Source organism: Gobio gobio (genome assembly GCF_949357685.1).
Source record: "Gobio gobio genome assembly, chromosome: 16".
Classification (NCBI taxonomy): Eukaryota; Metazoa; Chordata; class Actinopteri; order Cypriniformes; family Gobionidae; genus Gobio; species Gobio gobio.
Genome location: NC_137109.1, coordinates 48,158,631 through 48,185,074, shown reverse-complemented (window position 1 = coordinate 48,185,074; position 26,444 = coordinate 48,158,631). Strand labels below are relative to the sequence as shown.

At 42.6% G+C, this 26,444-nt stretch overlaps 2 protein-coding genes across 2 annotated transcripts in view; one reads left to right on the top strand and one right to left on the bottom strand.

The window, feature by feature from the left end:
* The window catches only part of LOC307139892 (glutathione S-transferase P-like), a 729,649-nt gene that overhangs the window by 688,675 nt on the left and 14,530 nt on the right, over positions 1-26,444 (bottom strand). The window lies entirely within an intron of this gene.
* On the top strand, positions 771-10,416 carry LOC307140040 (E3 ubiquitin-protein ligase TRIM35-like; the record flags this gene model as incomplete). The annotated part of the gene is made up of 6 exons (XM_079839283.1): positions 771-1,163; positions 6,034-6,129; positions 6,262-6,474; positions 6,585-6,607; positions 6,690-6,808; positions 9,872-10,416. The coding sequence occupies 6 exons, from the start codon at positions 771-773 to the stop codon at positions 10,414-10,416; spliced, it is 1,389 nt and encodes a 462-aa protein (XP_079695409.1).

Below are 26,444 nucleotides of genomic sequence, written 5' to 3'. Positions count from 1 at the left end.
CAGATCAAAGCAGATGATCCGTTGGAAACACACCTGTCCACACCTGTAAGGTTAGGGACCACACCTGTCCCTAACCTTACCCGTATCCCACCTAAATATCAGCAAAGGTGTTTTGCAATACAATTTGAACACAGTAAGTACATTGTACTTATTTTTTGATGTAAGTGCATAGTAGTTAAGACCACCTAATATAAAGTGGGGCCCAAAGTCTTCTGTTATGTACTTCTCAGAGACTTTATTGGGACAATCCAGAATTGTAATCCATATAACAGGCAAAAGGTCAAACACACGGGCAAACAATGAAGTGGGAGAAACAAAATTATTAATAGTACGTGAAGGCCGCATTGATCAAGGGACAATCAGTCTTATTTTGTTGATATAAAATTATGCCAATATACATGTTTATGTATCTGACTTAAAGTTATGAACAGTTTTAAAGAAAAAAGATGACTAACTTGTAAGACTAGTTTTATTGGTTTATGAGCCAAAGATCCAAGGTCCAAAAGTTCCCACTAGTTTTAGTGGTTTATGACCCAAAGGCCCAAGGTCCAAAAGGTCTAGTCTTTATTATTTCTACCTTTCATTTCTACTGAAAGCTAAAACGAGTCAGTGCTGAGAAGAACAGAGGAGGACACTTTATATTAGGATTATTGTGTATTTCTGAATTTACCCAGATTAGATTTTGATTGTAATGGTTATTTACTTTTCAAACCAAAGTTTAGAAGTTGAAAGTAATTTATAGATTATTGGATCTTTTACAAGACGAGGAAATGGATTCAAAATCTGCAGAAGAGCTTTATTGTCCTATTTGCTGTGAAATCTTCAAGATTCCTGTTTTTCTGTCCTGTAGTCACAGTATTTGTAAAGAGTGTCTAAAACAGTTCTGGAAAACTAAGGAAACTCAGGAGTGTCCCGTCTGCAGGAGATTGTCAAGACATGATCCTCCAGTTAATCTCGCGTTAAAAAACTTGTGTGAGTTGTTCCTGATGGAGGGAAAAGAGAGGCGTTCATCAGAGTCTGAGGGGATCTGCAGTTTACACAGTGAGAAACTCAAACTCTTCTGTCTGGAGGACAAACAGCCTGTGTGTTTAGTGTGCATAGTCTCAAAACAACATGACAATCATAAATTCAGACCCATCAGGGAAGTGGTTTCATCTTACAAGGTAAGACAAATGTATATCATGTCATGTGCTAAATACAGTGATAAACATAGAGACGTTATTATTTGTGTATAGACCAGTATTTACTTTTGCTCAGACTAAATCTCCACGACTTATGACTGATATAAAATCCTGCACTGCTTCGACTGCTCTGATGTTCAAATCGTCTTGAATGTAACAGCATTAGTACAAAACATGTTTTGAAAAAAATAGATGTCATGATTTATTAATATTTTTTTCAGTAATAATATGGGATTTAAAGCTGTCATGAACTGAGAAATCAAATTTTCCTTGTGCTTTTGACATATAAAGCCTTGAACACACCAAGTTTTTGTGCGTCAGCCAACTACGTTTCCTCGGTGTGTGCTGCACCCTCGGCTGACGTTGGTCCTTGTCGGCTATTTTTCAGCTGATTCGACATGTTGAATCGCCGTCAGCGCTTGTCGTCAGTCGGGCCATGTGATTTGTTGTTCTGAAAAGCACCTTTTTGCTGAGTCTTGCGTGTGCCACGCTTGCCACGCTTGCTGCCTCCTTTGTGTGTGTGTGTGTGTGTTGGCTCGTCCCTAACTCATGCAGTATAGTTGGTTGACACCGCGTGATTGACAGGAACAGAATGTGAGGCTGATCAGACAGTCAAAACGAATGTGGTCTAACAGCGCTCGTCAATGTCAAAATGATTGAGATAGCCAATCAAATCAAAGTAGGCGGGGTTTATATTCTCTTTTAGCTCGTGTACAGTCTTCACACATAGACGAGCGTATCAATCTATCGCTTAATGACGTTGCGGAGAGAGACTCTATTCTTTCCGGTGAAATCACAAAACAAAATGCACACAAACGTGTCCATGCTCCTTATCATTGATGAACATCTGTGATTTTAATGAAGAAGAAGAAGAAGAAGAAGAAGAAGAAGAAGAAGAAGAAGAAGAAGAAGAAGAAAGAAAAAAATAGAGCGGATTAGAACCCAAACCTTTGACACGGTTTACTAAAGTTCTGCCACCAGACCACTGGGGAACTCTAATGTCAACAGCAGATCTATGTATTTATTCACTCATGTGAAGAATCTCGGGACTAATAATATATTTGATGCAAATTAATGCAAATATTGTTTGCAAATAGTCCTAAATAAAAGATAATTTCCCAACTAGAATTACACCTAGAATTTCGTTTACTGTTCTGTTTTCATTGTTACATAATTTAATTTCTATAGGCTATATTTTAATAGGCAAGAGAAGCCTATGTTCTGAAGAACCATTCATGTTGAAGAACTGTTAATAATAAAGATTGAGAAGATTGGATCAGTTGTGCTCCTTTTTTTGTGGAATACTTGATGCGGCCCAGCCTGACCCTGAGTCGACCTCCAGCGGCCCCCAGGTCAATTGAGTTTGAGACCCCTGATATAGAGTATACAGGGTAGCTCTTCCGGTTTCCCGCTTTGTATAACAAAAACAGACGACTGCCACCAGCTGGTACGGAAAGCTATTTCCTCTTACGCAGGCGCAGAACGGACGAGCAACTTGGCCGTCGGATGTCGAGCGTCTGCTTGGTGTGTCAGGGCAACTTTGGACCCAGACGCTGAGCCCACTCTGCAGTCTGCTTTCATCGCTACTAGTTGGTCGGCGTCTGTTTGGCGGTGGCTCCACAAGAAAATCCTCTATAATGGGCATTTAGACTGATGTCTCACAGCAGCCAATCACAGCAGTGGGCGTTTACACTGAAATCACAAAGCAGCCAATCACAGCAGTGGGTGTTTACACTGAAATCACACAGCAGCCAATCACAGCAGTGGGCGTTTACACTGAAGTCTCACGGCAGCCAATCACAGCAGTGGGCGTTTACACTGAAGTCTCACAGCAGCCAATCACAACAGTGGGCGTTTACACTTAAGTCTCACAGCAGCCAATCAGAGCAGTGTGCGTTTACACTTAAGTCTCACAGCAGCCAATCACAGCAGTGGGCGTTTACACTTAAGTCTCACAGCAGCCAATCACAACAGTGGGCATTTACACTTAAGTCTCACAGCAGCCAATCAGAGCAGTGGGCGTTTACACTTAAGTCTCACAGCAGCCAATCACAACAGTGGGCGTTTACACTTAAGTCTCACAGCAGCCAATCAGAGCAGTGGGCGTTTACACTGAAGTCTCACAACAGCCAATCACAGCAGTGGGCATTTACACTGAAATCAGACAGCAGCCAATCACAGTAGTGGGAGTTTACACTGAAATCACACAGCAGCCAATCACAGCAGTGGGCGTTTACACTGAAATCAGACAGCAGCCAATCACAGCAGTGGGCGTTTACACTGAAATCAGACAGCAGACAATCACAGCAGTGGGCGTTTACACTGAAGTCTCACAGCAGCCAATCACAGCAGTGGGCGTTTACACTTAAGTCTCACAGCAGCCAATCACAGCAGTGGGCGTTTACACTGAAATCAGACAGCAGCCAATCACAGTAGTGGGCGTTTACACTGAAATCACACAGCAGCCAATCACAGCAGTGGGCGTTTACACTGAAATCAGACAGCAGCCAATCACAGCAGTGGGCGTTTACACTGAAATCACACAGCAGCCAATCACAGCAGTGGGCGTATACACTGAAATCACACAGCAGCCAATCACAGCAGTGGGCGTTTACACTGAAATCAGACAGCAGCCAATCACAGCAGTGGGAGTTTACACTGAAATCACACAGCAGCCAATCACAGCAGTGGGCGTTTACACTGAAGTCTCACAGCAGCCAATCACAGCAGTGGGCGTTTACACTGAAATCAGACAGCAGCCAATCACAGCAGTGGGCGTTTACACTTAAGTCTCACAGCAGCCAATCACAGCAGTGGGCGTTTACACTGAAATCAGACAGCAGCCAATCACAGCAGTGGGCGTTTACACTGAAATCACATAGCAGCCAATCACAGCAGTGGGCGTTTACACTGAAGTCTCACAGCAGCCAATCACAGCAGTGGGCGTTTACACTTAAGTCTCACAGCAGCCAATCACAGCAGTGGGTGTTTACACTTAAGTCTCACAGCAGCCAATCACAGCAGTGGGCGTTTACACTGAAATCAGACAGCAGCCAATCACAGCAGTGGGCGTTTACACTGAAATCACACAGCAGCCAATCACAGCAGTGGGCGTTTACACTGAAGTCTCACAGCAGCCAATCACAGCAGTGGGCGTTTACTCTTAAGTCTCACAGCAGCCAATCACAGCAGCGGGCATTTTCACTTAAGTCTCACAGCAGCCAATCACAGCAGTGGGCGTTTACACTGAAGTCTCACAGCAGCCAATCACAGCAGTGGGCGTTTATTCTTAAGTCTCACAGCAGCCAATCACAGCAGTGGGCATTTTCACTTAAGTCTCACAGCAGCCAATCACAGCAGTGGGCGTTTACACTGAAATCAGACAGCAGCCAATCACAGCAGTGGGCGTTTACACTGAAGTCTCACAGCAGCCAATCACAACTGTGGATTTTTACACTGAAGTCTCACAGCAGCCAATCACAGCAGTGGGCGTTTACACTTAAGTCTCACAGCAGCCAATCACAGCAGTGGGCGTTTACACTGAAATCAGACAGCAGCCAATCACAGCAGTGGGCGTTTACACTGAAGTCTAACAGCAGCCAATCACAGCAGTGGGCGTTTACACTGAAGTCTCACAGCAGCCAATCACAGCAGTGGGCGTTTACACTGAAGTCTCACAGCAGCCAATCACAGCAGTGGGCGTTTACACTGAAGTCTCACAGCAGCCAATCACAGCAGAGGGCGTTTACACTGAAGTCTCACAGCAGCCAATCACAGCAGTGGGCGTTTACACTGAAGTCTAACAGCAGCCAATCACAGCAGTGGGCGTTTACACTGAAGTCTCACAGCAGCCAATCACAGCAGTGGGCGTTTACACTGAAGTCTCACAGCAGCCAATCACAGCAGTGGGCGTTTACACTGAAGTCTCACAGCAGCCAATCACAGCAGAGGGCGTTTACACTGAAGTCTCACAGCAGCCAATCACAGCAGTGGGCGTTTACACTGAAGTCTCACAGCAGACACGCCCCTTTAAACTTCAGAGTAAAGGCTAAAACAAGACAAAAAATGCCTTTTAAATGATGACCATTTTTTATGTTATAATCATATTAGGCAGGGCAAGTTATTATAATGTTATTATTAATTATAAAACAATGAAATAATGCAGTTCATGACTGCTTTAAGACACACCTAACATTGATACTAACATACTTTCAGTTCCTGTATTTGTATTTGCACAACCACACATTTACAACTTTATGGATATAATAATTAAGAATTGGCCATTGCAAAAACACATTTGTTTGGTGAAAACATGATTTCTTGATGTTCATCCTTTCCACGTTAAATAATAAAAAATATTAGTGCTGTCAAAATTAGCATGTTAACGCACGTAATATTTTTTTTTTGTTTGAAGCATTAAAAATATTTAACACAACGCAGCATCTGTTTTTCTGTCATCCTTTGGCTAGCGTTACATTATATGATCACGATCTTATTACGCTTTTAAACCATTCAAGCGCAACAAGACAGAAGAGAACACACTGAATGTCCGGACACACACACACACACACACACACACACCTTCTCTCACACACGACGCTCAGAAAGACAAAAGAGAAAAACTTTACGTTGTTTCTACATTAATTTGGAGAGTAACTGTGAAATTATTACAATATAAAAATATTAAAAACTTAATTACAGAATATATTTTTTTTAATCAATTGATGGCACTAAAAATATGTCCTGCAATTTTCAGGCACAAATTAATAATATAACAATAAAAAACATCCAGACACACAATGTTTAAACCTCTAGCTTCATAAGTTTCACAGATTTTCATCTTAACCTGTAGGAGGAATTTAATACAGCGCTGACGTCCTTACAAAACAAGCTCAAACATGGAGAAGAAATGAAAGGAGAGTGTGATAAAACAATCCAACACATCGAGGTGAGGATGTGTAAAGAGTTAAACACTCAACATTCACACACACAGTTTATTATTGACATCAGTGGAGTGTGTGTTCACACAGAGCTGACTGAAGTGAATGTGATGTGATTTCAGTCTCAAGCTGAGCACACAGAGCGTCAGATTAAAGAAGAGTTTGAGAAGCTTCATCAGTTTCTCAGAGACGAAGAAGAAGCTACAATCACTGCACTGAGGGAGGAAGAGGAGCAGAAGAAGCAGATGATGAAGGAGAAGCTGGATGAGATGAACACACACATCTCAGCTCTTTCACACACAATCAGAGACATGGAGGAGATGATGAAAGCCAATGACGTCTCGTTTCTAAAGGTGACCAATCAATCTGGCTTCATTCTTTGAGCATAAAACAACTTGAGACTCACTGACAATGAGAGTGTTTGATAAGATATTAACATGTTTTCAAACTCTATATTTTCCAGAACTTTAACGTCTCAATGGAAAGGTGAGTGAGCTGCTCGTATCTCTTCTCTCAGTGGATCTGAACTCAAATTCACTGCAGTTCTGACTCCTGAATGTTCCTCCAGAGTCCAGATCTCACAGCCGGATCCACGGATGAGTTCTGGAGCTTTGATTGATGTGTCCCGTTACCTGGGTAACCTGCCGTTCAGAGTCTGGAAGAAGATGCTGGAAACTGTCCAACACAGTGAGTCTCAGCAGATCTGACACCAGCGCAAAAGATCCTTCAGATAGAAACACACACAACATTAACATCTGATAGATATATATTTAATAATCTCTTGAATTTGTGAGTTTGAATCTCATAATGACTACAGAAGTCTGTTCCTCATGGTCTCTGCTTATGTATTAGGATACAATAGTGTTTATTAAGTTGGCCTGGAAGAGCCAACTTACTGAAATCCGATTAAACTTAATATTACAACCCCAAATCAGAAAAAGTTGGGACAGTATGGAAAACGCAAATTAAAAAACAAAGAAGTGATTTCTAAATTTACTTTGACTTGTATTTCATTGCAGACAATATGAACACAAAATATTTCATGTTTTGTCTGGTCAACTTCATGTCATTTGTAAATATGCATCCTTTCCTGTCATTCAGACCTGCAACACATTTCAAAAAAAGTTGAGACAGTAAAGCATTTACCACTTTGTAATGTTGCCATTTCTTTTCACAACACTTAAAATACGTTTAGGGACTGAAGACACCAAGTGATGAAGTGTTTCAGGTGTAATTTTGTCCCATTCTTCCTGCAAACAAGTCTTAAGGTGGGCAACAGTACGGGGTCTTCGTTGTCGCATTTTGAGAATGCGCCACACTTTCTCTATTGGAGACAGGTCGGGACTGCAGGCAGGCCAGTCAAGTACCCGTACCCTCTTCCTCCGCAGCCAGGACTTTGTAATGTGTGCAGAATGTGGTTTTGCATTGTCTTGTTGAAATATGCATGGACGTCCCTGGAAAAGATGTCTTCTCGAAGGCAGCATATTATGCTCCAAAATCTCTATGTACTTTTCAGCATTAATGGTGCCTTCACAGAAGTGCAAGTTACCTTTGCCAAGGGCACTGACACAACCCCATACCATGACAGACCCTGGCTTTTGGACTTGTTGCTGGTAACAGTCTGGATGATCCTTTTCTTCTTTGGTCCGGAGCACACTGCGTCCATTCCTCCCAAAAAATACCTGAAATACTGATTCATCTGACCACAGTACACGTTTCCACTGTGTGATGGTCCATCCCAGATGCCTCCGAGCCCAGAGAAGTCGACGGCGCTTCTGGACACTGTTAACATAGGGCTTCCTTTTGGCACACTACAGTTTTAACTGGCATTTGTGGATGTAACTACGTTTTGTGGTACTTGACAAAGGTTTGCCAAAGTAGTCCTGAGCCCATGTGGTGATATCGCTTATAGATGAATGACGATTCTTGATGCAGTGCCGCCTGAGGGATCGGAGATCACGGTTGTTCAGCTTAGGCTTGCACCCTTGTCCTTTACGCACTGAAATTCCTCCAGATTCCTTGAATCTTTTAATTATGTTACGCACTGTTGAATGTGAAATATCCAAATCTCTTCCTATCTTTCTTTGAGGAACATTGTTTTTAAACATTTCAATAATTTTCTCACGTATTTGTTGGCAAACTGGCGATCCTCGGCCCATCTTTGCTCCTAAAGGATTAGACCTTTCTTGGATGCTGCTTTTGTACCAAATCATAATTACAATCACCTGTTGACATCACCTGTTTCAAATCACATCATTATTTAACCATTTTACCTCATTACTAGCCCTAAATTGCTCCTGTCCCAACTTTTTCTTAAATGTGTTGCAGGTCTGAATGTCTGCATATTTACAAATGACATGAAGTTGACCAGACAAAACATGAAATATTTTGTGTTCATATTGTCTGCAATGAAATACAAGTCAAAGTAAATTTAGAAATCACTTCTTTTTTTTTTTATTTGCGTTTTCCATACTGTCCCAACTTTTTCTGATTTGGGGTTGTATTATTATTATTTTTCTTACTCTAAATTTCTGACTCTAATGGTGCGTTCACACCGGACGTGAATGATGCGATTCGCCCGAGTGATTTACATGTTAAGTCAATGCAAAGAAGCGAATAGACATTCGTCGCCGCGAATTGAGCGTTTGACGCGTGATTCGCGTGAATGGTGCAAATCGCCAGAGTTGAAAAATCTGAACTTTGGCGGATATTCGCGCCACGTTAGCCAATCAGGAGCTTGCTCTAGTAGTGACAACAATGAGGAAAAAATCTGTATATTAAAGGATTAGTTCACTTTTAAATAAACTTTTGCTGATAATTTACTCACCCCCATGTCATCCAAGATGTCCATGTCTTTCTTTCTGCAGTCGAAAAGAAATTAAGGTTTTGGATCAAAACATTCCAGGGGTTTCCTCCATATAATGCACTTCAATGGGCTCCAAACGGTTCAAGGTCCAAATGACAGTTTCAGTGCAGCTTCAAAGGGCTTTAAACGACACCAGACGATGAATAAGGGTCTTATCTAACCAAACGATCAGTTTCTGCGAGAAACTGAGCAGTATTTATGCTATTATTTTACCTCTTAACAGACGAACGTGATCATCTCTGAGCTCAGCCATTACTTCCGCAAAGTGAGGTCAAATACGATCGTGGTCATAGATATATCGATAGTAGATGCCTCATTCTACTGATCCGTGCAGGCGCTAATGAGGCATCTATGTATACATCTAGTATAGACCGTAGCAACCACTCAGAATACCCTAGCAACCGCATAGCAACACCCTAGCAACTACCCTGAGTACCCTAGCAACCACATAGCAAGACCTTAGCAACCACCCAAGTACCCTAGCAACCACATAGCAAGACCCTATCAACCACACAGAGTACCCTAGCAACCACATAGCAACCACCCCAAATACCTTAGCAACCGCATAGCAAGACCTTTCCAACCACCCCGAGTACCCTAGCAACCGCACAGCAACCACCTGAGTACCCTAGCAACCGCATAGCAGGTCTAAACTACTAAATAAAACTCAAACTATTTCAAACTTTCTGGTCCGGCTTTTTCAAGCAAACTTAAAGTTTGTCTCAACAAACTTTTTAATCTAGTTGAATACTGATATTAAACCTGAAGCCTCAATCCATTCTGACAGAAACTGAGAGACCATTGTTATGATAGCAGGATTTATGTTTTATATTTACATTTCTGATCATATTTCTTCCTGTAATCTGATGTTCTTCTCTTTGCAGCTCCGTTGACTCTAGATCCAAACACAGCAGCTCCTTGGCTCACACTCTCGTCTGATCTGACCAGTGTGTCGTACAGTGATGAAGATAAAACACTTCCTGATAATCCAGAGAGGTTTGACAAGTATCTGTGTGTCCTGGGATCTGAGGGCTTTAACTCAGGAACACACTGCTGGGATGTGGAGGTTGGTGACAATACATGCTGGAGTCTTGGAATAACCACAGCATCAAACCAAAGGAAGGGAGAGGTTTTCTTTGAGTCTAATGTCTGGTGTGTGCAGTACTGGAACAGCGAACACAGCTCAAAATCCCCAGATCACCCCCTCACTTACTTTCCTGTTAAAGTGAAGCTTCATCGTGTGAGAGTTCAGCTGGACTATGACAGAGGAAAAGTGTCATTCTCTGATCCTGTCACTAACAAACATTTACTCACATTCAGGACGTCCTTCAAAGAGACTGTGTTTCCATTCTTATATAATCTCTGCACAACTTCTCCTCTGAGGATCTTACCAGTTAAACTGATCATTACAGCAGAAAATCACAGTTAAATCTGATTCTGCTTCTAGATCAATTCAGTTTTACAAGTCAGAGCAAGTTTCTCTAGTTTCTTCTAGAGAAATTTACATAATATACATAGTTTTGCAAATCATGCTTCAATAATAACACTGTAATTAAAACATCTCATTCGTCAATCACACTTACATTTAAAATGTATCCAATAAATCAAGCTCTGGAAACATACAGTATGAATAGCAGCTGTTTATATATTCTTACATAATGTTTGACAGAATAACAAGACAAACTAAATAATTGCAAACCACTATTTAAAACATTTTTTAAATGTTTGAAAATTAAAATATGTTTCTCTTTTTTCATGGTTTAATTTGGTTAAAGGTTTGTTACAGTGACAGATTTTCATGGATGCACAAAACTGCCTTATGTAACAGGAAAAATATACACTATAAATAATAAAAGAAATCACCACACCAGATGAACAATGAAGCACTTCAGTGGATTTTAAGTACAACTGCAGTGACAAATATAAGTCATGATACCATGTGCAAGACAAGATGACCATTGATGATGTAACAGGATCGTTCTCAGCACCAGGGTGTAAGGATGTCGCCCTTGGCTGGACTTGAACCCAGGTCTCTGGTGTTCTAAGTGTGGTGTGTTCTCCACTGAGCTAACTCCCAGACAATGGAACCCAAGAGCAGAAGAGTAAAGAGTCAAGAGACTTGAGTCTTCCAAAAAATAAAAATAGCCTTTACTCAAGAAACCAAAGCACAAATAAACTAGGAGAGCAGAGCTTCCATAAAACAGACAAACAAAAATAGACACAAGGGTAAAAAAAGGTACAGTGAAAGGCACAAAACGTATCTTAAGATCTGGAGACAGGAGAACATAGGTTCAAGACTGAACATAATGGCAAGGAACAAGCACACTTATAAAGGGCAAGACACAGGTGAAGGGAATCAGGGCTAATGAGGAGAGTTCTGAGTACCATTAAACACACTGACACCATCTGCAGGAGTGGAGAGCACTGAGCATGGGGTTAAAGTGCCATCTGGAGACCTGGAGGGAGCATGACATGGACGCTTTAGGAGGGCGCCCCTGCAGGCTAGGAATGGAACAGCATCCTAGAGATTGGATCTTTACAGGAGCCCCTTCCCTAGGAACGGCACCTGACGTTCTTCTAACGTTTCCCTTTGGCTTGGCGAAACTCTGAGATGAGTCGGGTCTAAAATATCTCGAGCAGGAATCCAGGACCGCTCCTCTGGGCCAAAGCCCTCCCAATCCACCAGATATTGAACTTTCCCACGAACCATGCGAGAATCCATCAGCCTGCGGACCGTGTAAGCTGGCTGGCCATCAATGATGCGAGGTGCTGGGGCGGGTTTCCTAACTGGAGACAGAGTAGAACAAACAACGGGTTTTAAACAGGAAACATGAAAAGTGGGATGAATCTTCATGGACCTGGGCAGAAGAAGTCGATAGGAAACTGGGTTAATCTTCTTAAGGATCTTGAAAGGGCCAATGTATCGTGGGGCTAGCTTGTGGGACTCCACCCGCAATGGAAGGTCTCTGGTTGAGAGCCATACCCTTTGTCCCGGGCGAAGCGAGGGTCCTACCCTTCGGTGTCGGTTTACCTGCCTCCGCTGTTGTCGGGCAGCCCTCAATAAGGCAACACGTGCTCTTTGCCAGGAACGCCGGCACCGGCGGAAAAGCTGTGTGGCAGCTGGAACATCATCCTTTGGCTCCTGTCCGGGAAATAGAGGGGGAGGGAAACCGTACTGACACTCAAAAGGGGACATACCTAGTGAGGAATGGTAAAGGGTATTATGTGCAAATATAGCCCATATTAAATGAGAGCTCGATGTGGATTGGTTGTCTGCAACCAGGCACCTCAGTGTCTTTTCAATTTCTTGATTTACCCTCTCAGTTTGGCCATTTGACTGGGGGTGGAAGCCGGAGGACAGGCTGATGGAAGATCCGATGAGTCGGCCAAACGCCTTCCAGAACCGGGAAGTAAACTGCGGGCCCCGATCAGAAACCATATCCTGGGGAAAGCCATGGATTCTGAACACATGCTTCATCAATAGTTCCGCAGTTTGGCTAGCTGTGGGGAGCTTGGACAAAGGTAGGAGGTGACAAGTCTTAGAAAATCTGTCTACCACGACAAGGATTACCGTGTTTCCTTGAGACTGTGGCAAGCCTGTAATGAAGTCCAAAGAGATGTGGGACCATGGGCGTCTTGGAATGGGCAGCGGGCGCAGCAGGCCATGAGGGTGGGTCCTTGGCTCCTTGTTCTGAGCACAGACGGAGCAAACGGCAACAAAAGCCCGGACGTCCCTCTGCAATCTAGGCCACCAGAATCTCCTCTGGATGTGCTTGCTTGTCTTTGTGATCCCAGGGTGTCCAGAAGGGAGGGAAGCATGAGCCCACTGCAAAACCTTAGAACGTAGAAGGTTAGGAACAAAGAGACACTCTGGAGGGCCATTACCTGGACCTAGCTGCTGCCGTTGAGCCCTCTTAACTGCTGTTTCAATATCCCATTGAATCGGAGCTACCACTCTGGAAGTGGGGAGAATGGGTTCTGGACAACACTCCACTTCTGGTGGTTCAAACTGCCTTGAGAGTGTGTCTGGCTTGAGATTCTTAGAACCTGGGCGATAGGAGAGAATAAAGTTAAAGCGATTAAAAAAGAGGGCCCATCGGGCTTGTCAGGCATTCAATCTCTTTGCCTGCTGGATGTAAGTGAGATTTTTATGGTCCGTCCAGATGAGGAATGGCTGTTTGGCCCCCTCCAGCCAGTGCCTCCACTCCTCTAAAGCCTTCTTGACAGCCAGCAGCTCCCGGTTCCCAATATCATAATTCCTCTGTGTTGAGGTAAGCTGACGAGAGAAGAAAGCACACGGGTGAAGCTTGTTATCGCACTTACTTCTCTGTGACAAGACAGTGCCTACTCCTACGTCAGAGGCGTCCACCTCCAACACAAAAGGTAGCTCTGGATCAGGGAGGGTTAAGATTGGGGCAGATGTAAAGAGCTGTTTTAATCTGTTGAAGGCATGATCTGCTCTGCTGGTCCACACAAATGGCCTAGTTGAATTCCTGGTCAATGCGGAAAGAGGCTCGGCAACAGAACTGAAGTTTCTAATGAATGTTCTATAAAAATTGGAAAAGCCCAGAAAGCGCTGTACCTGCTTCACTGAAGTTGGTCGTGGCCAATCCAAAACTGCTTGAATCTTGCCTGGATCCATCTGAAGGCTGCCTTTTGATACTGTGAAGCCGAGGAAGGAAATTTCTGGAACATGAAATTCACTCTTTTCCAACTTTACATTAAGCTTATGTTTCAGTAGCTGGACCAGGACCTGTTTGACCTGCTGAACATGCTCTTCATAATTTCGTGAGAAAATCAAAATATCATCCAGATAGACAAACACAAATATATTCAGCATTTCTCTGAGAACATCATTAATAAAGGCTTGGAAGACAGCTGGTGCATTGACCAGGCCAAATGGCATTACCTGGTATTCGTAGTGGCCTGTCGGGGTGTTGAATGCCGTCTTCCACTCATCCACCTCATGGATTCTAACTAGATGGTACGCATTACGAAGGTCAAGTTTCGGAAAGATGGTAGCTCCTTGCAGGATTTCAAAAGCTGTGGACATAAGAGGGAGAGGGTATCGGTTCTTGATGGTTATATGGTTTAAACCCCGATAGTCTATGCAGGGTCGGAGACCCCCGTCCTTCTTTTCAACAAAGAAAAAGCTGGCCCCTGCAGGTGAGGTGGATGGACGGATGAATCCACTGTCCAAGGCTTCTTTGAGATATTGGTCCATGGCTAATCTCTCAGGGCCAGAGAGGGAATAGAGCCTTCCACGTGGTGGGCAAGTACCAGGAACTAATTCAATAGTGCAGTCATAAACTCTATGAGGTGGTAGTGTGGCAGCTTGGGACTTACTGAAGACTTCCTTGAGGTCCGCATACTCCTGGGGGACTCGGGATAACTCAGGATAATGAGCAAGAGACTTGGTAGCAGTTGGCTTAATTTCAGGAATGGCCATGACTTCTGTGGATTGTGTCTCAGAAATAAATGCAGATCTCCCCCTGGAGAGGTCTGGTGAGGGTTCTGAAAATGTCTCTAATAGCTTGGAAGAATGGCAGAAGGCATTATCTAAAATTTGGCAGTCAGATACCCAGGTCCTAACGACCCCTTGGGACCAGTCAATGTGTGGGTTGTGTAAAGTCAGCCAAGGGAAGCCGAGGATTAGAGGAAGTTCAGGAGAATGAATCAGGAAGAACTGTATCCATTCCTGATGTTGGCCCACCTGTAGCTGGAGAGGTGGAGTTCATTGATTTACTTCTCCTGAACCCAGAGGACTGCCATCCACTGCTGTGATGTTAAGGGGTTTCTGGAGAATCGCTGGCTGGATCTTAGCCATCTCATAGTCCATAAAACTCCCAGCAGCCCCAGAGTCAACAAAGGCACATACTTGGTGATGTTGGTTACCCTGGGTGACAGTAGCTTGGATTGTCAGACCTAAGGTTGCTGAGCAGAGGAATGTTCCTATTCTCGCCCTGGCCCCCCTCCTCCTGGGCGAGAGTTGGCTTTTCCCGACAACTCAGGACAGGCAAAGCGAAAGTGACCCTGCTTGCCACAGTAGAGACAGCATTTCTCCCGTATCCGTCGGTTGCTCTCGGTTTGGGAAATTCTGGTTCCGCCCAGCTGCATGGGCTCCTCGGGGGCACTAGGAGATGAAGGCATCTTAACAGCGTTGGCTGACTCGAAAAAACTAGTCTCCTGTTGTCGCTCCTGCTGGCGTTCCCTGAGCCGATGATCTACCCGGATAGCCACGTCAATGAGGGACTCGAGGTCAGGCGCAGGGTCTCGGAAGGCTAACTCATCCTTGAAATCAGGAGACAAAGCATGGTGAAAGGTAGCCCTCAAGGCCCGTTGATTCCACCCACTCTCTGTGGCAAGAGTGCGAAACTCTATAGCGAACTCTGCTGCACTTCGAGTACCTTGAGAGAGGTGTAGCAGGCGGTGATCCACATCCCCCCTGCTGGCTGGATGGTGAAAAACTCTTCATCTCAGAAATGAATTCAAGGCAGTTAGTTGTTACTGGAGAACTCTGGTCCCACAAAGCAGAGGCCCAGTCCAAAGCTTTACCCGTTAGGAGTGTAATAATGTAGGCCACCTTACTATTCTCTGTAGGAAAGCTGCTGGGTTGAAGCTGGAAGGCCAGGGTACACTGGGTAATAAACCCTCTGCATCTCTCGGGACTGCCATCGAACCTCTCTGGTGCTGGTAACTTGGGCTCTGATGGGAATGGGAACATGGATCTGTCTGGAGGACCAGGGGGTGATTGAGGTTCTTGGGATGAAGAGGCTTGAGACTGGAGACTCAAAATCTGGAGAATCTCTGACAGCGCCTGGTCATGCCGCTGTATGGTTGCTGCTTGCTCTGAGAGGGCTGCCAAAATACAGTCCAAATTAGAGGGTGGTGAAGGTCCTTCTGCTGGGCTCCCTTCCATGGTTCAGTCTTGCTGTAAGGATGTCGCCCTTGGCTGGACTTGAACCCGGGTCTCTGGTGTTCTAAGTGTGGTGTGTTCTCCACTGAGCTAACTCCCAGAAAATGGAACCCAAGAGCAGAAGAGTAAAGAGTCAAGAGACTTGAGTCTACCAAAAGATAAAAATAGTCTTTACTTGAGAAACCAAAGCACGAAGTACAAATAAACTAGGAGAGCAGAGCTTCCATATAACAGAGAAACAAAAATAGACACAAGGGTCAAAAATGTACAATAAAGGCACAAAACTTATCTTGAGATCTGGACACAGGAGAACATAGGTTCAAGACTGAACATAATGGCAAGGAACAAGCACACTTATAAAGGGCAAGACACAGGTGAAGGGAATCAGGGCTAATGAGGAGAGTTCTGAGTACCATTAAACACACTGACACCATCTGCAGGAGTGGAGAGCACTGAGCATGGGGTTAAAGTGCCATCTGGAGACCTGGAGAGAGCATGACATGGACGCTTAAGGAGGGCGCCCCTGCAGGCTAGGAATGGAACAGCATCCTAGAGATTGGATCTTTACACAGGGACTGCAGTGCATGCTGGGATTTGGTGACAGCAACAACATCAACACTGACTGAACTGAATAACAAATTGATCTACTTCAGAGCTGCTTATATGAACTGAACTCATTTAATAGTTGATGATCTTCACAGTTATTGAACTGAACTGAATCAACACTGAACTGACTTCAGCTGAACAATGACACTGTTGTCTCTTTACAGCAGAATTGATTTCTGTTTGCATCATTGATCATTATTTTCCTGTTTATCACTGTAAAGCTGCTCTGAAACAATCTGTATATTATAAGGCGCTGTATAAATAAAGGGGACTTGACTTAAAGTCTCAATTAAAAGGAAATCGTGACAGATATTTTCTTATATGTTGTGTCCAAGTATAACAGATTATCAGAAAAGAAAAGTTGTAGGGCAAAAAATGAATGTGTACATGATGAATCGTTCACAATAAGATCTATGCTTTTACAAGATCGTGAATTTAATTTCATTCCAACTGCTTGGAAATTTCACTTATTTTATTATTATATGTATTGGTCACAATAATCTTGTGTTTAATTTGACAGAAGTAAAAGTAGAATTTCAATAGCTAATTAACTTGTGAGAAAATATATCAACACCAGAAATGAAACTGTGCTCATTAAACCATTTGATATCACCATCAGTATTTGTGAAATAGTTTTGAGAAATCCCAGCAGTCACAGCACTGGACTCTGAAAACAGCAAATAAAGAGCCAATGGGAGCGTCCCGCACTTGGTTAGTCAGTTATAAAACTAGTTATGACTTGTGCAGTTGCTCCTGGTTATGATGATACGCTTCTCATATGAAGAGTCAACTGTAGGATTTTCTCCACAATAACAAGCCCTGAGTCAAGAGAAAATTGATAAGGTGTGTGTGTGTGTGTGTGTGTGTGTCCCTCTGCTGGACAGGCTCATGTACTGTGGGAGATGATGCTGTAACTCAGTATTTCCCAACCCTGTTCCTGGAAACACACCAACATTTGTTAAATCTTCCTAATCAAACTCACTGATGCAACTCATCAGCTCTTTAGTAAACGCTTCAAAGCTGTGTTCAAAATCATGAACTTTTAAAGATGGGTTACGGTTAGGATTGTTTTTACTGCTAAGACAAAAGCTGAGATCCAACCTCCTGCAATAGCACAATAAAACTCACTAATCTGGAGAGAAGATCTCACAGAAAGACTGTGGGACATCATCAGCCTGCCCAAACCTTCTCCCCCTCTCCCTCGCCCGACTCCCTGCCCCCTGATTCAAGACACGGAAGGTGTAATACCACAGATGATGTATCTTGTGAATCTATTGTTTTTTCCCTTTTATGTTTGGTATCTTTTTAAAGGTCTCAGTGCGATTGGTAAAATGATCTTAACTTCACTGCAGTCACTGGTAGGATGAGAAAGATTGAAATTTATGTTAAAACTAAATGTTAATGTTAACTCAAATGTTAATCTTGATTTATCTTGTATTATTCTGAAATCATTATTCTAGTATAGAGCGATGTGGAGTCCTTTATTTCCGCAAATCTCGGTCAGGATAGATCATACCGAGGACCCAATGGATGGAGCATGGGGCACACCATTAGGGGCGATCCGATTTCTGACTATCACTGTATTAGCTAGTTGCAGCTTTCGTGTATATTCCTAAAAATGACATGTGCCATGTACAAGCATGGGCAGGGCCGTCGCTAGTGGTGTGAAAGGTGGTGACAATTATAGGGGCCCCCACTGCCCAGGGGCCCTACTAAATTCAGTAGTTATGCTATATATTCCTCTACTCTTATGAATCATTAATATATACATTTGTATGCCTGATTGTTCAATGAAAACCCCAAAACATGCAATTTAGTTAAATAAGTTTTCCGCCTCCCCCCCCCCCTAAAAATGGTTTAGTCTGATGGTTTTTAATTATTTCAGTTTAATCAGCGGAAAACAGCAGAGAGACCCAATAAAACCGCAAGTCCCACCCCAGCTAGTAAACAGAAAAAACAATCACAGTTGAGGCTGCTCCAAGAACAGTTGAAGTTAGAAGTAAACTTACAGTGGAAGTGAAACTGACTGAAAATGCAAAGAAAAAACTCTGGGTACCAGTAACGTCATGAAACGGAAAGGGAGGCCAGGAAAATTGTAAAAGTCTATCAAAACGTTCTTTAACAAGACAAGTCGGTGTGATGGGATGCCGTGCCCCGATATTTTCGCTGCCCGATTTACTCTGCGGGAATCGGTGCGCACCGCTCGAATGATTACACGCTCAAAGTCCTCGTCTTTTTTGCGCTATTATGTAGTTTTGTTGGTTTGTATAACATGCAGAAATATTTGCCTGTCACAAGCATTACAGACCTGCCGGCTGCTGATGTGATATATTTAACAATACTGTCAAGAAAACATGAATACAACTCACTGCTATTGATGGATACATTTATTAGCTTTATTTAATAAAATAGCACATTATCTTCATCAGAAATTAAGACAGTGAGAAACTTCAGTGGTTTTATTCTACATTTGACTGCATACATTTTCATTTCTAAATATTTATCTCAGCTGTTAGACAGACTGACTGGAAAGACATTTTATACTTTTTAAAAAAGTTTATTTTATCATTTTTATCTATTTATTGTCTTTTGTTGTTATTTTATTTGTTTGTCTTGCATAATTGCTTGATGACTGTAAACAAAGTTATTAATCGCTGGCACATAATGGCAATTTTTATATAATATTTTATATACAACTTTGTATATAAAATAAGTAAAAAACAATAACCTTTATTTGCATTTATTTATTTGTCTGTTTAGTTATTTTGCAAGAAATCCCTATTAGAAGCATGGCACCAGAAGTGGCCTCCATGCCCATATCTTATAGGCCTACCGTTACCGTATATATACCGTATATGATATATGAGTGGAGGGCGTTGGGGGCCCAGAATTCCCTCGCTACGGCCCTGAGCATGGGCGGTCTGACATGGTAAAACATTCACTCTGCAATCCTCTGGCTATCAGAACTCGACAATTTGTGTCCGTGAGCTAGCGAATCGTAACGCTTATTTTCTGTGCAATATCGGGTCCCTTGATTAATGAATATTTGAAAATAAGAGATACTAGAAAAATCAATGATCTAAATGAAATCACAACTAATTTTATGAGCAGCTGTTAAATTACAAACGTAACAAATTTAATGAAGTCACATAAAATTGGAGTCAGATAAAATTATTAATGGAGTCAGATTTAAAATTAGATATCAATAAATGAAGTGAACTTCACAGAAATGCTGAAAAGGCTCACACGCAGAATTCTTCAACCAAGCCATTGGATTCTGTTTTTTGGGCTGACGGATGAACCTTACAAATGGCCAGAGTAGATATAGGAACATCACTAGTGTTTTAGGAGCACCAGTAACAGTTCTGGCTCTTCTTCCTGTGCTGTGAATCATGATACTCAAAGTAATGTTAGAATGGCTCATAAAGATGACGCGACCGTGAACTGATTCGTTTCTGCCCTTTCAACTCTTGAACAGCAAAACAACATGGACACTGTGATTTTTCTGGACCTCAGCGATGAACTTCTCTGCGGTGTTGTCTGTCATTTTAAATGCACGAGCACTTCAATTAGAAAGGATTCTGATTGGCTGACAGTGTTTTATCGCTCAACATAACCGTAGCTCTTAGGGGTGTAACGATTCATCTACTACATCGATGTATCGATTTATATTCCTATGATCTAACTACATCGATCTGTGTTCGGCAACTTGGCCTTCCGGACGACATATATCGATCTAACATCATTTCAAAAGGTAATCAATCGATTGTATCGATAATAGGAAATAACGCATTGGATTTAAGCACGTCAGACTTTACATGGATGTTCTTTCTAAGCACTTTTAATGATAACAGCGTTAAACGTTACTCGATTCAGTCTGCCTATCTGTTACATCATCGCCTCGCACCTGCAGCAGCGCTAAGAAAACAAAACATAGCATGGCGGATGGCAGAGGAGAAGCCAACAAGCGAGAAATTATCAAGCCACCAGGAGAAAGAGCTACCTGTACTTTCAACCCTTGCTAAATGTTACCTGTGCATTCCTGGCACCAGTGTGCCAGCAGAGCAAGCTTTAGTACTGCTGGTGACATAGTGAACGCACAGAGAAGTGTTCTGCGGTCAGATCATGTTGATATTTTTGGAAAGAAAATCTGTAGAGTCATTGAAGAGTAGTTGGTTACATTTTATCTTTTGTTTAATATTGTTTGTTTATTAAACTGAGAGTAATAGCAGGTTCAGCCAGTTTATTCAACCTGAAGAAATGTTGGTTGCACTTTATTTTTGATATTAATATTGTATTTATTTTAATGTTGAAACACAACAGCAAAAGTAGGAGGTAAACCTACTATTAAATAAACCTGAAGAGAAGTTAGTTGCACTTTATTTTTGATATTAATATTGTAATATTTTTATGTTGGAAAACAAAAGCAGAAGTAGCAGGTTAACCTACTGTTGAAATGTTGGTTGCACTTACTGTGCTTTTATTGAAAATGTATTGAATATTGAAAATGAGAGCAGAAAAGGTTAATTTCCTGTTAATTCAACCTAAACTGTTGGTTGCACTTTATTCAAATAAAATTTGAATGCATTTGCCATTAATTGTTGTTTACTTGTTTGTTTATATCCATAATTAGTTTATATCCAAGGAAACACAGGAGTGGCGGGAAACTCAGACAAAGGAACATGTGACAACTGAAACCAGGAAGTAAATGCAACAAAATACAACAGAGACAGACAAGACATGTGACAGGTTGTGGGACTCTATGAAAAATGTAAAAATATTTAAAATTGTCTTTTAGTCTCTAACTCAAGGACCAAATTGGTGATCACCTAAACACTGGATTGTGGAGTTTTGAGGATTTACCATTCCAGAATACACACTTTATTGGATTATCATTGTGGATTGTATATAGGGGAGCGCGGGGCACAACCTAACGCGGAGTTAATTGTAACGCGCATGTTTTAACCCTTTCCACACATGCCAGAATGACGAAACTTAGTGTATTTACTAGTTGCCATATCAACATTATTTAGAGAAAAAATTGTGCCAAAATTAAAAAATCTCTGGAAGATATTACTGAAGATGTATTTAACCATAGCAAAAGTAAATTTCTTACTTAAGTTTAGTTTTCATCTCTGTTTTTTGTGTTTATTTAAAATAAGACAAATCCGATATTATTTTAATCTTATATCTGTTATTTAACAGTTGAGATGGTTCTTTAATGCTGATCTAACAGCAGAAGACACGAGCCGCGGTTTAAATACCAGTTGTGCAGATGGGGTGTGTGTTAACACTGCATTAAAATGAGCCCCTATTGGAAATATGCCATAATATTCTATACTTTTATTAATTCTTTTGAAAAACCATAAGAAAAGGGTGAATAATGACTGAGAGTTAATGTTCAGAAATTATTAATTATTGTTATGTTTTGAACTATGCTGTAGCTGAATTTAGCGATGTGTTTGTAGTCAAACTCAAAAATGCTTATATTTTTAATGATTAAAAAATGCCATTATTTTATTTAAAAAAGTTAATAATTGTATTTTGTTGACAAAATATTTTAGTTTGTCTTGTATATTTTTTTGATTATATCAGGTAACATTTTAAGCTGTTATTTGGTCATGGTACATTGAGCCCCACCACATGTTATAATGTACCCCACCTATGGGGCATGTTGTCACATTTCACTTCCATTCTTTCGGGGTAAATCAAGAAAAAAGTATACACTGTATTAATGAAACAAAACCACATAATTGTACTAGACATGTGTGCAATTAATGTGGGAAACAATAAATACTCTGAACCCCAAGTGGATTTACACAAACTGAGAAAGTCAAAAAGCATTCGGTTGTGCCCCGCTCTCCCCTACACCGGTGGACACATTCACATTGGGACTTTCAACACGCTAGGGCTGAATCCGAAATTGCCCCATAAACCCTCATTCACTATTGCCTACGTTAGTCCACTAATCAAGTTAGACAAGAAGATTTGTCTGTACGGGTACTGTCTAAACGCACAGTTACCTGACAAATATTTTTAAAGTAAACCTGACTCTCCATTTTCTTCCACCCCAGATAGGGGATTTCATCTTTTATTTTTTATTTTATTTTAATTCCTATTATAACTGTTATACTATATATATTTTTATTTTTATTTTATTCACTTATGACTATTTTAACTTAATTTCTGTGTAAAGCACTTTGAATTGCCACTGTGTATGAAATGTGCTATATAAATAAACTTGCCTTGCCTACAGTTCACTTGAAGGAGTGTCTCATCTTTTTAAACACTCCCAACATCACACAGTTTAATCTGACCCCAATTTTAACTTTTGTAACTCAGCGTATTGGGCTGAGTGTTACAACTGTTCCACCATCTGACGAATGTGTGAGGAAACACACCGGCCACCAGACTGAGTGTTGTGCTCTGGCATGGCACTTTATCATCCGCTGGTGCCCGTCATGTATTTTTGTCAGAATCTGTTTCTGCAATGTCTCTGGAATGACACCTGTCATCTTTCAACCGGATGTCATCGGGTACAGTCAGTTCTGCTCACACATGCCAATATGGCATCAGCTCTTTGCTCACTGTGTGTTTTTCTGGCCATCCAGCAAGACAGTGTTCTTTACCTTTTTGTGTTTCTCTTCTTCTTGAGCTTGCTTTATCTGCTCCAATCTGCTGTCTGTTACCGGGAAGGAAGACATTGAGATCTCTTTCTAGCTGTAAGTCAGCCCGTGAAGGACACACATCCAGAAGCACGTGTGAAAGTGTGTCTGCTGTGATTACACTTTTCCCTGGAACATGTTGGATGTTAAAACTGAATTTCCTGTGATTTAACCTGAATGGAATATGATTCTTGATCTCTTTAACTGTTACAATTTTTACACTTTTTTTCCTCTAATGAGACTTGAGATCACTTTTTTCTTGCTTAAGCAAGATTCAATAAAGACACAATTGAAGATCACTTTGCTCCCTGTTTGTGACTATGGTCTATTTCTTTGTTGTGATTTGCTAATGCTCTTGGCAGATCATCACACCATGTAACACTGTTTGCTGTTCTTGACCGTTTCATTTTGTGTACTTTTTGTATAACTTTAGCTTATGTTAGCTCTGGATCCAATTGTAAGTGCTCCGACAGTCCCATGTCTCTGATTCCCACAACTATCCGTCTTGGATAATTCCTCTTTTAACGTTCTGCCAGCTTGTGAACTGATGTTATAAAATTCTCTGCAGTTTCACCATCGACGATTATAACTGGCATTACACAGACACAGTGCTGTCTAAATGCTTCCACCACAGTCATATTTCTTTCTCTCTGACTCGCTCAGCAGAAATAGTGCAAAGATATCGTCTGCATCGTCTCCCATGGCATATAACAAAGAGCTGATTTGGTATTCCTCAGGTTTTCCACTCAGTCCTGATGCTAGACGAAAGTGCTCGAACCGTCTGATTCATCTTGGTAATCCGCTGAATTGAAGTCAAACTGCTCTGGATGTGATGTCTGTACAGCTGCAACAGCCATGCTTCAGTTTCTCTGCTGCACGTGGTTCTGTGTAACCTATTCTTAAGGTTCACTTCTGACACCACATAATATATCCTATAATATCTTTCAAAAAAGCATGCAGTACACGGCCATGTCTCACTCACATGTGGAATGTCTTTTCTTTATTTACGTCTCTGTAATGAAGTCCCTATCCTTACACAAACCACAAGACTTCTGGAACAATGTCCTTTGAACAGACGAGACCAAAGTGGAGATGTTTGGCCATAATGCACAGCACCACTTTTGGTGAAAACCAAACACAGCATGTCAGCACAAACACCTCATGCCAACTGTCCATCAGCTGATGGAGGGGTGATGATTTGGGCTTGTTTTGCAGGCATCTTGCAGTCGTTGAGTCGACCATGAACTCCTCTGTGTCACGTTTGCAGGTCTATGGAATTTCTGTTCTGAAGTGTTGTGTGTGTGTGTGTGGTGTCGGTGGCAGTCACGTGTGTTGCTGGGCAACTACGATCACTAATTAGTGATCGAGTGCAGCTACGACTCGTCAGCGTGTGTGTATATATGGTCTCTGTGTTTGTTCGTTCATTGTCGGATCGTTCTGTGTGGTGCTCACGCTCTGTCCATTGCAGTTTCTGCCCTCCGTTTCCTGAGTTCCTTTTGTTCCTGGACTGGAGTTTGCCTGCTGTGGATTTTCCGGGTTTCTGTCTGGATTGGAGGATTTGCACCGTGGATCTCTCGTTTGGACTGCTGTCTGGAGATCGGCCCATTATAGTCCCTGTGCTGCCAAGGACCAGCTGCACCACGGCATCTTCTGCTACTTTCACTGTTGAACGTTCTGAGTTATTCCTTTAAATAAAGGATTGGTACTTGCATTTGAATCCTGAGTTTTCTATCCTGACATAACGATCCGACCAAGATGGATTCAGCAAGTGGTGAGTGGAGAAATGTCATGACTAATTACAGTCTTCGTATGGATCAACAGGAGGAACAGATATTGGCTACAGGTCATGCAGTGCAAGCCTTGGTGGCACAGGTGTCGGAGGTTTCTGTCCAGCTCCAACATCTAAGAGTGGACATCAACGGAGCGCCCACTGTGCCTACCCCACCGTCTGTTCCCCCACCCGTGGTGGAGGCGAATCATCGCTCTGAGCCTCGTCTTCCACCTCCCGCCCAGTATGCTGGTGAGCCACATTTGTGTCGAGCTTTTGTGACTAAATGCTCACTGTTCTTTACTCTTCAGCCCACTTCGTTTCCTACGGAGCAGTCTAAGGTGGCGTTGATGATCACGCTTCTGTGGAACAGCGGTGTGGGAAAGCCAACTTCCATGCTGTGCCTCGTTCCAGACTTTCACAGAGGAATTAAAGAGAGTGTTTGATCGATCGGTTTCAGGTCGCGAAGCGGCGCGAAAGCTGACGGATTTGCAACAAGGGAATCAGTCGGTTACTGACTTTTCCATAGACTTACGCACTATCGCGCCCGAGACGAACTGGAACGAGGAGGCACAGTGGGACAATTTCCTGCATGGGTTGGCTGACCATGTCCAGCGGGAGATCGTCGGGTTGGACTTGCCCACAAGTCTGGATGGACTGATTGAGCTGGCGATCAGAGTGGATAGTCATCTGCAACGACGTGATCAGCAGAGACGTCATGGTTCCTACTCGGATGTCGAGTTTGCCAGAGACACGGTCAGTCCCATTCAAGATCTTGAACCCATGCAGGTGGGCAGAACCCGGCTGACCAGGGAGGAGAGGGATCGGCGTCGGAGCAACGGACTGTGTCTATACTGTGGGGCGAGTGGACACTTTGCCTCTAACTGTCCGGAAAAAGCCAGAGCCCGTCAGTAGACTTGAGGTTATTGACGGGTGGTGCTTCTTTCGAGAAATCCTCTTCTGCTACTTTCCTTCCAGTCAGACTACAATGGGCCACGTTATCCCACGCTTGCCAGGCTTTAGTGGACTCAGGAGCGGAGGGAAGTTTTATCGATGCAGCTTTGGCTGCAAGACTTAACATTCCTGTGGTCAATTTTCCTCAACCCATCTCAGTACAGGCGCTAAATGGTCAAGTCATGCCCTCTATTACCCAGAGTACGGTTCCCATCAACCTCGTCACTTCGGGTAACCACACAGAGGAGATCAGTCTGTTTTTAATTGACTCTCCTCTGGTCTCTGTGGTGTTGGGTCATCCCTGGTTGTCCTGTCACAATCCCCACATAGACTGGCAACAGAACACTGTCCAGGCTTGGAGCACTTTTTGTCATGCGTCTTGTTTGGTGTCTACATGTTCTGAGTCCATGTACCTGTCAAACGTGCCCAAGGAGTACCTGGACCTGAAGGAGGTGTTCAGTAAGTCTCGAGCTGCTTCTCTTCCTCCGCATCGTCCCTATGACTGTGCTATAGAGTTAGTGCCAGGTTCATCTCCGCCTAAGGGCAGG